This window comes from Panthera onca, chromosome B4 (assembly GCF_046562875.1).
Source record: "Panthera onca isolate mPanOnc1 chromosome B4, mPanOnc1 haplotype 2, whole genome shotgun sequence".
NCBI classification, from domain to species: Eukaryota; Metazoa; Chordata; class Mammalia; order Carnivora; family Felidae; genus Panthera; species Panthera onca.
In genome coordinates this window covers 42,595,456-42,607,861 of record NC_138345.1, presented here as the reverse complement: position 1 = coordinate 42,607,861, position 12,406 = coordinate 42,595,456, and the positions used below count along the sequence as shown (strand labels likewise).

Genomic DNA, 12,406 nt, shown 5'->3' with positions numbered 1-12,406 from the left:
TATATACCCAGAAATAACATTGTTGAATCATATGATAGTTTTTTTTAAGCTTTTATTTTATTTTATTTTATTTTATTTTATTTTATTTTATTTTATTTTATGGGCCCCTGGGTGGTTCCGTCAGTTGGGTGCCCGACTTCAGCTCGGGTCATGATCTCACGGTTCATGAGTTGGAGCCCCGCGTCGGGCTGTGTGCTGACAGCTCAGAGCCTGGAGCCTGCTTCGGATTCTGTCTCCCTCTCTCTGCCCCTCCCCTGCTCATGCTCTGTCTCTGTCTCTGTCTCTCTCTCTCTCAAAGATAAACATTTAAAAAAATAATAAAGTTTTTATTTTATTTTATTTTGAGAGTGAGAGAGAGAGAGAGCACACAAGCAGGGGAGGGGCAGGGAGAGAGGGAGAGAGAGAGAGAACCCCAAGTAGTCTCCTCACTGTCAGCACAGAGCCCTATGAGGGGCTTGAACTCAGGAGCCGTGAGATCATGACCTGAGCCGAAGTCAGACTCTCACCCTATTTAGCGACCCAAGGACCCCTTAATTATTTGTGATGCTCTTGTGAATGGGATTTAAATTTTTTTCATTTTTAGATAATTTGTTGTTGGTGTATAGAAACACAAGCTGAAAATTTCTACATTCCAATGGCATTCTCTTTTTCGTGGGGCATCAGTGCCTGTTACTGAAACAGAGTATGCAGGAATCATTCTTTTTTTTTTTTAATTTTTTAATTTTTGAGAGAGAGAGACAGACAGACAGAGCATGAGGCAAGGAGGGGCAGAGAGAGGGACACAGAATCGGAAGCAGGTACCAGGCTCTGAGCGGTCAGCACAGAGCTCCGCGCGGGGCTTGAACTCACGGACCGCGAGATCATGACCTGAGCCGAAGTTGGACGCCCAAAAGCTGAACCACCCAGGCACCCACAAGGAATCATTCCATTCATCTCCAAGTCACAGGAAGTTGTATCAATCCTGTAGCTAAAAGGATATGGGGGGGAATCATTTGGTAATGGCAATTTTGAAGAGTAAGTCTGAACAATGTAAGCTGATTCTGACATCTTCTTAAAATCTTTAAGCAGGGAGGGAGACTCTGGAAGGAAAAAAAAGAATAATATTTTTCTTGATACTGTTGTAACCACAAACATTTCAAAACATTAGTTGGAAGTTTATTGAGCAACTTTCAAGAGAATACAAATGGGACACCTACATTTCTTCAATAGGATGACACACATCAATATGGGAAAAGAGAATATCTGGAATTCTGTAGAGCCAGTAAGTGTTGTAATAATAATAATAATAATAATAATAACAATATCAAGTTAATGTGGAGTCCATGTATATCTTAAACCGGTTTATCTGTTCCCTTCTCTCATTTATTTCCTACAGAGATTGTCTTGTTCTTCTCGCGTTTTCTTTTTTGTTTGTTTTAAGTTTACTTATTTATTTTGAGACAGAGAGAGAGAGAGAGAGAGAGCGGGGAAGGGGCAGAGAGAGAGGAAGAGAGAGAATCCCAAGAAGGCCACACGCTGTCAGCCCAGAGCCGGATGAGGGGCTCGGTCTCACCAACCGTGAGGTCATGACCTGAGCCAAAAGCCAAAATCAGGAGTCTGACGGAACCCCCCAGATGCCCCATTCTCACACTTTCTTAAGGTATGTCAAGAAGTTAAATAACTAAATTTCAATACAAATGACAAAGAGACGGTGAAGAAAAGACATATCAACTTATCAGAAAAGAAGTTTGAAGAAGGATGTTTCTTTTGGCATCATAATCTTTGTCCCTTAATGTGACTGACTAGAGGGGCTCCTGAATGGCTCAGTTGGAGGATCACGCAAGTGTTGATCTCAGGGTCATAGGTTCGAGCCCTGCGTTGGGTGTAGAGATTACTTAAATAAACAAAACCTAATAAAATAAAATAAAATAAAATAAAATAAAATAAAATAAAATAAAATAAGATAAAATAAAATAACTTACTAGAATTATGCAGTGCAGTTCCAGTGCATACAGCTTCATCCATACAACAGGGTACCTGGGCCAGTGATCTTCTTCCCCAGGTGGGTAGTTGACAAAATTCCTCCAGCAGTGATCATACTCTAAGGAGACACAAATTTTGTTTCATTCAGCTAATAGAGCAGAAAGCTACTTTAAAGAGAGCCCAGCTTATAGATACACGTTATATAAAACCCGTCAGCCTATTTGCTGTTGGAGATGGACTAACCTCCCCCTGAATCCCTAAAAACAACAACATAGTTTATTCCAAGATGGCTGATGGGTCACCATGGCAGGTGCAGGCATGGAGAAGAGAGCCCTCTTTTTCATATTTTCCTTGCTGTGAATATCAGACCTGGTCCTTTCTCATGTTATTTTGGACTTTTGCTTCTTCTTCTTCTTTTTTTTTTAAACATTTATTCATTTTTGAGAGATAGAAAGAGACCGAGCGGCAGTGGGGGAAGGGCAGAGATAAGAGAGAAACACAGAATCCAAGCTGTCAGGACAGAGTCTGATGCAGGGCTTGAACCCACGAACTGCCAGATCATGACCTGAGCCAAAGTTGGACACTTAACTGAGCTAGCCAGTTTATTTATTTATTTAGGAGAGAGACAGAAAGAGAGAGAGAGGGAGGGAGAAAGCACAGTGGGGGAGGGACAGAGAGAGAGAGAGAGAGAGAGAGAGAGAGAGAGACAGAGGATCTGAAGCAGATTCTGTGCTGACAGCAGAGAGCCCGATGCCGGGCTCGAACTCACGAACTGCTAGATCCTGCCCTGAGCCCAAGTCAGACACTTAACTGACTGAGCCACCCAGGCGCCCCCTGACTTTGACTTCTGAGACTTCCGAAGTGGGATAGTCACTCTTCTGGCCTAGAAACATGCTACCAGCACAGTCTCGCATCAACACTTAAGGTCCTCTGTTTGTTGTTTTTACCTGGGACTCTCATAATCTGGACGGTCACACCACTGTTGATGAGGTCCCTGAGTCCTTGCCGGTTTTGTTGATCCAGGTGCCAGAAGAGCCGAGATACATAAATAACCAGAGTCACGCTAGGGTGTTGACTCAAAAATCCTCTGATAGCCTTGGAGCATTCCCAACAGGGACTCCAGGACAGGAACCAGGTGATGGAACAGCTGACGGAGGGGCAAAAATGTCTTTCTGAAGTAAATTTTTCTATAAAATTGAGCTCAACGTGGTTGGCGGTATTTCTGCCCGAGTTTCGCCAGATCCTATGGCTTGTGCCCCACTTAATTTCATAGAGCAGACAGGCCTCTTTGCGGAGTTCTCTGGGGTCAAAGAAGACTTCAAACTCCCGGGGTTCAATTCTTCTCCTGAAACACAAAAAGCACCCCCATGCTTTCAGGCAATCTTTAGAGGGACCCGAGGAATGATTTCATGTTCCCCTCTCCTATCACACAGATCTCAAACATGACATCTCAGGACATTTTCTTTTCTAATCTGTCTCCCAAAGTTATCTAGGTGGGCCCGTCTGAATCATCAGAGTTTCTCTCACAAGCATAGTGAAGAGAGTTTTCCCACCTCACGTCATGGAGTTACCACTCTCTCTATACCGTTGCTTGGTAGTTTTGAACTCAGGCATAAATATGTAGAGACGCCATGCTCCAATCCCTACACCTCAACGTTCCTCAGTGGACTCTAACTAAATTTTAGGTAGGAGCCTCAAACTGCCAACAAGATTCTATTGCCAAGTCTGAAGAGAGAAGAAGCCTCAGGATTCTTCGGCATGAAATTCTGCATACTAATTCCTCATAAGAAAAAAATTCAAGTTGCTCCCAGTGGCATCTTTATTTATTTATTTTTTAAAGATTTTTGTCAAAAAAAAAAAAAAGATTTTTGTCTTTAACAGTCTCTACACCCACTGTGGGGCTCAGACTTACCACACCAAGACCAAGAGTCACATGCTCCACTGACTGAGCCAGCCAGGTGCCCCTCCCAATGACATCTGTAGACTTAATCCTTTCCATGTCTCAGAGCTGTAACTCAGGGGAAACTCAAGATCGTGATGAGTACTCTTCTTTGCCATATGGTTGAGTCATCAGCTTATTACATCCCAATATTTCCACTCATCCCTCAAGTATTACATTTATTGACCACATAGATCAGTCCTCCCACCCATCGTGAGATAATTTATTCCCTGACAAAAGTCCCCCTGTTATAATGCTATGTCTGAAAAATGGGAATATGGTATAAAATAAAAAGATGAACTCAAAGTGACAAATGAGTTCTCTGGACCTTTCGCTAATGGCTATCAAGTCATGTGATTTAAACAGAGAAGTATGAAGATAAAACAGTAACAGAACAAAGCTGGAAGGTAATTTATTTAAACACAAACCAAAAGACATACAAACAAAGATATAGGAAGCAATAATCATAGGGCGCCTGGGTGGCTCAGTCAGCTGAGCATCCAACTCTTGGGCCCACAGCAGGCTCCACATGGAGCCTGCTTGGGATTCTGTCTGCCCCCAGCCCCTAGCTCGTGTGTGTGCTCTCTCTCTCTCTCAAAATAAAAAAGTAAGCTTTTAAAAAAGCGATAGTTATAGAGAATGAAGTTAGAAAAGGCAAAAGGTGGGGCGCCTGGGTGGTTCAGTCAGTTGAGCGTCCGACTTTGGCTCAGGTCATGATCTTGTGGTTTGTGGGTTCGAGCCCCGCATCGGGCTCTGTGCTGACAGTTCAGAGCCTGGAGCCTGCTTCGGATTCTGTGTCTCCCTCTCTCTCTCTGCCCCTCCCCCGCTTGTGCTCTGTCTCTCTCTGTCTCTCTCTCTGTCTCTCTCTCTCTCTCAAAAATAAATAAATAAATGTAAAAAATAAAATTAAAAAAAAAGAAAGAAAAAGCAAAAGGAAAGAGTGGGAACATGATACAACAAGAAAGGAAAAATATGGAAAGCTATAGTCCTACAGCTCTTAAATCCACCTTTTCTTGCTGAATTAAATGCTCACTATGGTAGTATTCTTTTCTTTTCTTTTTTTTTAATGTTTATTTATTTTGGAGAGAGGCAGAGAGAGAGCAGAGGAAAGGCAGAGAGAGGAGACACAGAATCCAAAGCAGGCTCCAGGCTCTGAGCTGTCAGCCCAGAGCCTGATGCAGGGCTTGAACTCACCAACTGTGAGATCATTACCTGAACTGCACTAGGATGCTTAACCAACTGAGCCACGCAGATGCTCCTATGATAATATCAGTCTTACCTCAAGGTGGCATCTCCAGCGGAAGGCCCTGTTGACCAAGAGACGATTATGTCAAATAACACCACACACATATATTTAGCTAAGAAAAATACTCGGTTTTTCTAAACCTGCAAACCATATCAGAAAATGGGGTTAAAAGAGTCTCTCCTATATTCATTGGATCGGACCCTCAAGAAAAGCCAAATTTGTAAGGGCTCTGCCAAAAATCTATTTGCCCAATCCCAAACCAGAAAATCCTCCTTAAGGCTCCAGCAAGAATGATCAAATGCAATGAGACAGTCATCCCTCAGAGGCTCCTATGTGTAATTTCTACCTGCTTCCATAGCACCCTGTACGTCCTTCATCACAGCAATTATCATGCTATACATTTATGTTTTTTTATGGAGCTATTGTTCTTATATTTTATTTATTTTTTAATTTACATCCAAGTTAGTTAACATAGAGTGCCACAATGAGTTCAGGAGTAGATTCCAGTAATTCATCCCCTAGCTATGACACCCAGTTACACCTAGGTATCACTAGGTATAAGGTAGGTATAAGTTATATCTAGGTGTAAGCACCCAGTGCTTATCCCAAGTGACTTCCTTAACACCCGTTACCCATTTAGCCCATCCCCCTCCCACAACCCCTCTAGCAACCCTCAGTTTGTTCTCTATATTTAAGAGTCTCTTATGTTTTGTCCCCCTCCCTGTTTTTCTATTATTTTTGCTTCCCTTCCCTTATGTTCATCTGGTGTGTCTCTTAAAGTCCTCATATGAGTGAAGGCATATGATTTTTGTCTTTCTCTGACTGACTAATGTCACTTAGCGTAATACACTCCAGTTCCATCTACGTAGTTGCGAATGGCAAGATTTCATTCTTTTTGATTGCCAGGTAATACTCCATTGTATATATATACCACACCTTCTTTATCCATTCATCCATCGATGGACATTTGGGCTCGTTCCATACTTTGGCTATTGTCAATCGTGCTGCTATAAACATGAGGGTGCATGTGCCCCTTGGAAACAGCACCCCTGTATCCCTTGGATAAATCCCTAGTAGTGCAGTTGCTGGGTCGTAGGGTAGTTCTATTTTGAATGTTTTGAGGAACCTCCATACTGTTTTCCAGAGTGTCTGCACCAGTTTGCATTCCCATATCATGCTATATTTTGATTGGTATTTACATGACCATAATAACAATGAATTATAAATTATGTGAGATACGGATTATGAATATCTTGTTCTAGACTCTATCATCACACTGCCTGAAACATGTTGGCAGTAGATATTTATTGAACAAATGACTGAACGAGTCTCACTACTATCAATTATGGGATACCTAAATATATACACAGAGGAACGAAGAGACAGAGAGAGAACAATATTATGCAGAGAGAGTGGCTCTCTCATACATTGTTGGTGGGAACGTAAACTGGTACAGCCACTCCAGGAAACAGGCAGTTTCTTAATCGTTATTATTATTTTATTTTTATTTTTATTTTTAAAGCTTACTTATTTATTTTGAGAGAGGATAGGGGCAGAGAGAGATCCCAAGCAGGGTCCGTGCTCAGTGAGGAGCCTAATGCAGGGCTCGACCTCACAAATGAGAGATCATGACCTGTGCTGAAATCAAGAGTTGGTTGCTCAACTGACACCCAGGTGTCCCAGAAGTTTCTTAATTGAAAACAACAACGGGGCGCCTGGGTGGCTCAGTCGGTTAAGCGGCCGACTTCGGCTCAGGTCATGATCTCGCGGTCCGTGAGTTCGAGCCCCGCATCGGGCTCTGGGCTGACAGCTCAGAGCCTGGAGCCTGTTTCAGATTCTGTGTCTCCCTCTCTCTGACCCTCCCCCATTCATGCTCTGTCTCTCCCTGTCTCAAAAATAAATAAAACATTAAAAAAATTTTTTAAATAAAAAAAAGAAAACAACAACCTTAATTCTTTTTCTGTATTAAAAACCTGGGTAGCTCTGTTGGTCCATCCTCTGACTCCTGATTTCAGCTCAGGTAATGATCTCAGGGTTGTGGGAGTCTGCTTCAGACTCCACGCTGAGTGGGGAGCTGGCTTGGGATTCTCTCTTTTCCCCTCTCTCTCAGCCACCCCCCCCCCACGCTCTCTCTCTAAAATAAAAAAAAAAAGGGGTGCCTGGGTGGCTCAGTCGGTTAAGCGGCCGACTTCGGCTCAGGTCACGATCTCGCGGTCCGTGAGTTCGAGCCCCGCGTCGGGCTCTGTGCTGACAGCTCAGAGCCTGGAGCCTGTTTCAGATTCTGTCTCCCTCTCTCTGACCCTCCCCCGTTCATGCTCTGTCTCTCTCTGTCTCAAAAATAAATAAACGTTAAAAAATAAAATAAAATAAAGATTAATTAAAAATTAAAAAAAAAATAAAAGCAACAACAATAATTGAAAATGCAACTGCCATATAACCCAGCAACTGCACCCTGGGCATTTATCTCAGAGACACGAAAATGTAGGCTCCCACGAAGGCTGTATGCAAATGTTTCTATCGCTTTGATTTGTAGTATCTAAAAACTGGCATCAACCTAGATGTCCAGATGTTAAACAATCCGTGGTAAATGGAATGGAATTCAGCAATAAAAAGGAACAAACTATTGATACATGTAATAACTTGGATGAATCTCCAAGGAATTATGCTGGGGGAGGGGGGAGCAATCTCAAAAAGTTGCATTCTGCATGATTCCATTTGTCTAACATTTTGAGTGGCAAAATTTTAGAAGTGAGGACGGATCAGTGGTTCTCAAGAAATAAGAACAGGGGTGGGGCAGGAAGAAGGAGGGTTTGGTTATAAAAGGGCAATAAAATATCTCTGTACTGTTGGAATGATCATGGTGGTGAAAACACAGACCTCTGCAGGTGACAAAATTGCCTACAACTAAATACACACAGAGGCACCTGGGTGGCTCAGTCGGTTAAGCGGCCGACTTGATTGCAGCTCAGGTCATGATCTCACGGTTTGTGAGTTCGAGCCCCACGTCAGGCTTTGTGCGAACAGCTCAGAGTCTGGAACCTGCTTTGGATTCTGTGTCTCCCTCTCTCTGCGCAACCCCCTTCCCCCAATTCCTGCTCATGCTCTGTCTCTGTCTCTGTCTCTCTCTCTAAAATAAACATTTTTTAAAAATTCAAAACAAATAAACATTAAAAAAAGAAAGAAAAAACTAAATACACACATAAATGACTACAAGTGCAACTGGAGAAATCTGAATAAAATAGGTGGATTGTGTCAATGTTAGTATTCTGGTTGTGATATTATTCTACACTTGATCTTAGCCACAGGCTGAGAAGCCATAGGTTGTGAGATTATTCTATAGTTTTGCAAAACGTAACCATTGGGGGGAACTGAGCAAAGTGTATAAGGAACCTCTCTATTATTCTTTTTTTTTTTTTAACATTTTTATTTATTTTTGAGACAGAGAGAGACAGAGCATGAACGGGGGAGGGTCAGAGAGAGAGGGAGACACAGAATCCGAAGCAGGCTCCAGGCTCTGAGCTGTCGGCACAGAGCCCGACGCGGGGCTCGAACTCACGGACCACGAGATCATGACCTGAGCCGAAGTCGGACGCTTAACCGACTGAGTCACCCAGGGGCCCCAACCTCTCTATTATTCTTAAAGCTGCATGTTTTTAAACTTTGATTATCTCAAAATAACTACTTAAGGAGTATTTAGTAGTATGGAGAGAAGCCAGGGCACCACTGGCTTAATATAGATGTACTTTTGGGGTGCCTGGCTGGCTGAGTAGGTAAAGCATGCGCCTTTTTTTTTTTTTTAATTCTTGTTTATTTTTGAGAGAGAGAGAGAGACAGAGACAGAAACAGAGCAGGGGAGGGCAGAGAGAGAGGGAGACAAGAATCCGAAGCAGGCTCCAGGCTCTGAGCTGTCAGCACAGAGTCTGACGCGGGGCCCGAACTCACAAACTGCAAGATCATGACCTGAGCCGAATTTGGACGCTCAACCCACTGAGCCACCCAGGCGCCCCTATACGCACATGTACTTTTTAAACCACAAATCAAGAGGAATGAAGAAAGATCTGCGTCAGTGAGAGGAGTGAAAAAACATTTGCAAAATTCATATGGAAAGATATTCCTTTTTTTTTTTAAGTTTATTCATTTAGTTTGACAGAGAGTGGGGAGAGGCAGAGAGAGAGGGAGAGAGAATCCCAAGCGGGTTCCATGCTGCCAGCGCTGAGCCTGATTCGGGGCTCAGACTCAAGTACTGTGAGATCATGACCTGAGCCGACACCAAGAGTGGGACGTTTCACCAGCTGAGGCACTCAGGTGCCGAGATATGAAAAGATCTTGTTGAACCAGCAGAGGAGAAGCTGACTTCACCTGGAGCCCAGTGGGTACTGAGGGCATTGACGGCAAAATGCTGCCGTACAAGGGATCTCAAAGGTGGCAAAAGTCTCCCTCTAAATCAAGTTAATGCGGAAGGAGGGAGAGACAGAATCAACAATCACTGCCTTTAGGAAAAGAAAAGAACAATAGAGTTAGCAGCAGAATTTGGAGCTCGGATGTAAACTGAGTCAACATGGGGCACGACTCAGTCATCTGAGTTCCCAATGTACAAAGTTTCAGGGAATGGAGATAATCCTTCAGTCAAAAGAAACAGCTAAGAGGGGCATCTGGGCGGCTCAGTCAGTTAAGCGTCCGACTTCGGCTCAGGTCCTGATCTCACGATTCGTGGGTTCGAGCCCCGCGAGGGGCTCTGTGCTGACAGCTCAGACACTGGAGCCCACTTCGGCTTCTGTGTCTCCCTCTCTCTCTCTCTCTCTCTGCCCCACCCCCCTGCTCATGCTCTGTCTTTTTCTGTCTCAAAAATAAACATTAAAAAAAAAGACTTTCTTTTTTTTAACTTCATGTACTTATTTTTTAAATTAATTTTTGACAGAGAGAGAGAGAGAGAGAGAGAGAGAGAATGAATGGGGGAGGGGCGGAGAGAGAAGGAGAGAGAGAATCCTAAACAGGCTCCTTACTGTCAGTGCAGAGCCCCGACGTGGAGCTCAATCGCATGAACTGTGAAATCTGAACCTGAGCCCAAATCAAGAGTCAGACACCGACTAAGCCACCCGGGCGCCCCCCCCCCCCCCCCGCTGCTATTTTTTAAACTGTTATTTAACAGTTGTATTTTTCACTGAACTTTTTATTACGGTGAAACAAGCATCGATTTGGTGTCATTTGATCAAAATCATTTGTGGATGTGAATAGTTAGTAGTAAGAATAATAATAAATCCCATTTAAGAGTCGTATGAATAATACATTAATACACAGGAAAGTTGAAAAACGCTCAAGGACACAAGCACAGGCAGGACACGCACACACATGCACACACACACACACACACACACACACACACACAGAATATCTGCCCTTTTCATGAATATAGAGCTTGCCAGGCCCCCCGGTCCAGTTTACCTTTGTCAGAAGCCATGGTGCTCTGTCACTGGACTTTTCCCCCCGGAACCGTATATTGTGCTGATCGCTCTTACCAACAACACACCTGGACATCATAGGTGTGGCCGCTGATACCTGGCTGGGGCAGAGGATGACTCAGTCCTGAGTCTCAGGCAGTTGCCGGGTATCTCGACTGTACAAACAGTAAGCAGATTAAGAGGGAAGGAGGTGTGGGTAATTCACATCAATGTGTTGATAAGAAAGCTTAGGATTCTGTAGAGTAAATCACCGAGGATATCCGCATTTCCAAGTTCTTCCCCGGAAACCTCTGAATTTCGGAACGTTTCCCTCTTTTAAAAATGAAGGGTCAGGCAAGACTGATCAATCATTCTTCATTAGAGAGCGCGAAGGAAGAACAAAGGGAAGAGAGAACCGACGGGTTTGTAGAATCTGAAGGCTTTCAACGTTACCTGGTGCAGACACTGAGGATTATTTACTTATTTCTTTACTTGAGTGACCATTTGCTTATATCTTTAGCGATTATTTACTTATTTCTAACTTCCTCTTATTTTGTTCTTTGCCCCCAATCTTGTTGGAATGGGGAGGGGCACCGATAGATGCAAAATCAGGACTTTGGCCTCTGAGTTGGGTAATTAGTGCATCTAATTACGTCTTTGGTGATCCCTCTTCCTTTTTGAAGCTAAGGTTAAGTGTATGGCCAGGTCCACTCCTGCTTTCTCATCCTTCTTGAGGAAGTGAATACTGTGCTCCAGACTGCCGTTGCCTCCTGTTGCCTGAACCCTGGCTCATGCATCTCTGAGGCTCAGCACACACTCCCAGAAGTGAGGGCATTTTCAAGACCCAAGGCTCCCTCCCTCTAGGGTCTCACAACTAGAGCTTCTGAACTCTGAATCTCAAGGACCATCCACCCCTATTATACCTAAGCCCCTACATGTAAGATCTTCCTTAATTATGAAAGTCAAAGTAGAGCCTCCACAAGATAAAACAGTTGTTTGGGTGGCAGTTAAAGAGTTATGAAGAAGAGGGGCACCCGGGTTCAGTCGGTTGAGCGTCTGACTCCAGCTCAGGGCACGATCTTGTGGATTGTGAGTTCAAGCCCCCCTGTCAGGCTCTGTGCTGACAGCTCAGAGCCCAGAGCCTGCTTCGGATTCTGTGTCTCCTTTCCTCGGTCACATTCTCTCTCTCTCTCAAAATGAATAAACATTTTAAAAAATAAAAAAAAAAAAGTTACGAAGAAAGGGCAGAAGTGCCACCTCATAAATGAAGGTCCTTCAGAATCCAAGTGTTTCTTTTTTTTTTTTTTTTTTTTTGCTTTTAAGTTTTCTTTCTTGATTTTTTTTTTTTTTTTTTTTTTTTTTTTTTGAGAGAGAGAGAGAGACAGAGCATGAGCAGGGGCAGGGATAGAGAACGAGGGAGAGAGAGAGAGAATCCCAAGCAGACTCCGTGCTGTCAGTGAACAGCCCAATGCAGGGCTCAAACTCACGAACCATGAAATCGACCTGAGATGAAATCAAGAGTCGGATGCTTAACCAACTGAGCTGCCCAGGCGCCCCAGGAGCCAAGTGTTTAAAAGTTATGTGGGTGCTAAGTAGAATACCAACCCCTCCAGAGATGGCCACATCGTAACACCTGGAACCTTATAATATGGTACCTTACAATGGCATAAGGGACTTTGCAGGTGTGGTTAAGTTAAGGATCTTGAGGTAAAAAGATTATCCCATCCTGTGTGGTCTCAATCTAATCAAAAGTACCCTTATGAGAGTGATGCAAAAGAATCAGTCAGAGAAGGATGCCTGGTGGCTTAGTCAACTAAGCGT

At 43.6% G+C, this 12,406-nt stretch overlaps 1 protein-coding gene across 1 annotated transcript; it reads right to left on the bottom strand.

The window, feature by feature from the left end:
* Positions 1-753: 753 nt before the first annotated feature.
* On the bottom strand, positions 754-10,691 carry APOBEC1 (apolipoprotein B mRNA editing enzyme catalytic subunit 1). The gene is made up of 5 exons (XM_060627196.3): positions 10,590-10,691; positions 5,181-5,208; positions 2,910-3,307; positions 1,962-2,080; positions 754-1,079 (listed from the first exon to the last, which is right to left on the bottom strand). The coding sequence occupies exons 1-5, from the start codon at positions 10,603-10,605 to the stop codon at positions 930-932; spliced, it is 711 nt and encodes a 236-aa protein (XP_060483179.3). The 5' UTR covers positions 10,606-10,691; the 3' UTR covers positions 754-929.
* Positions 10,692-12,406: the final 1,715 nt, after the last annotated feature.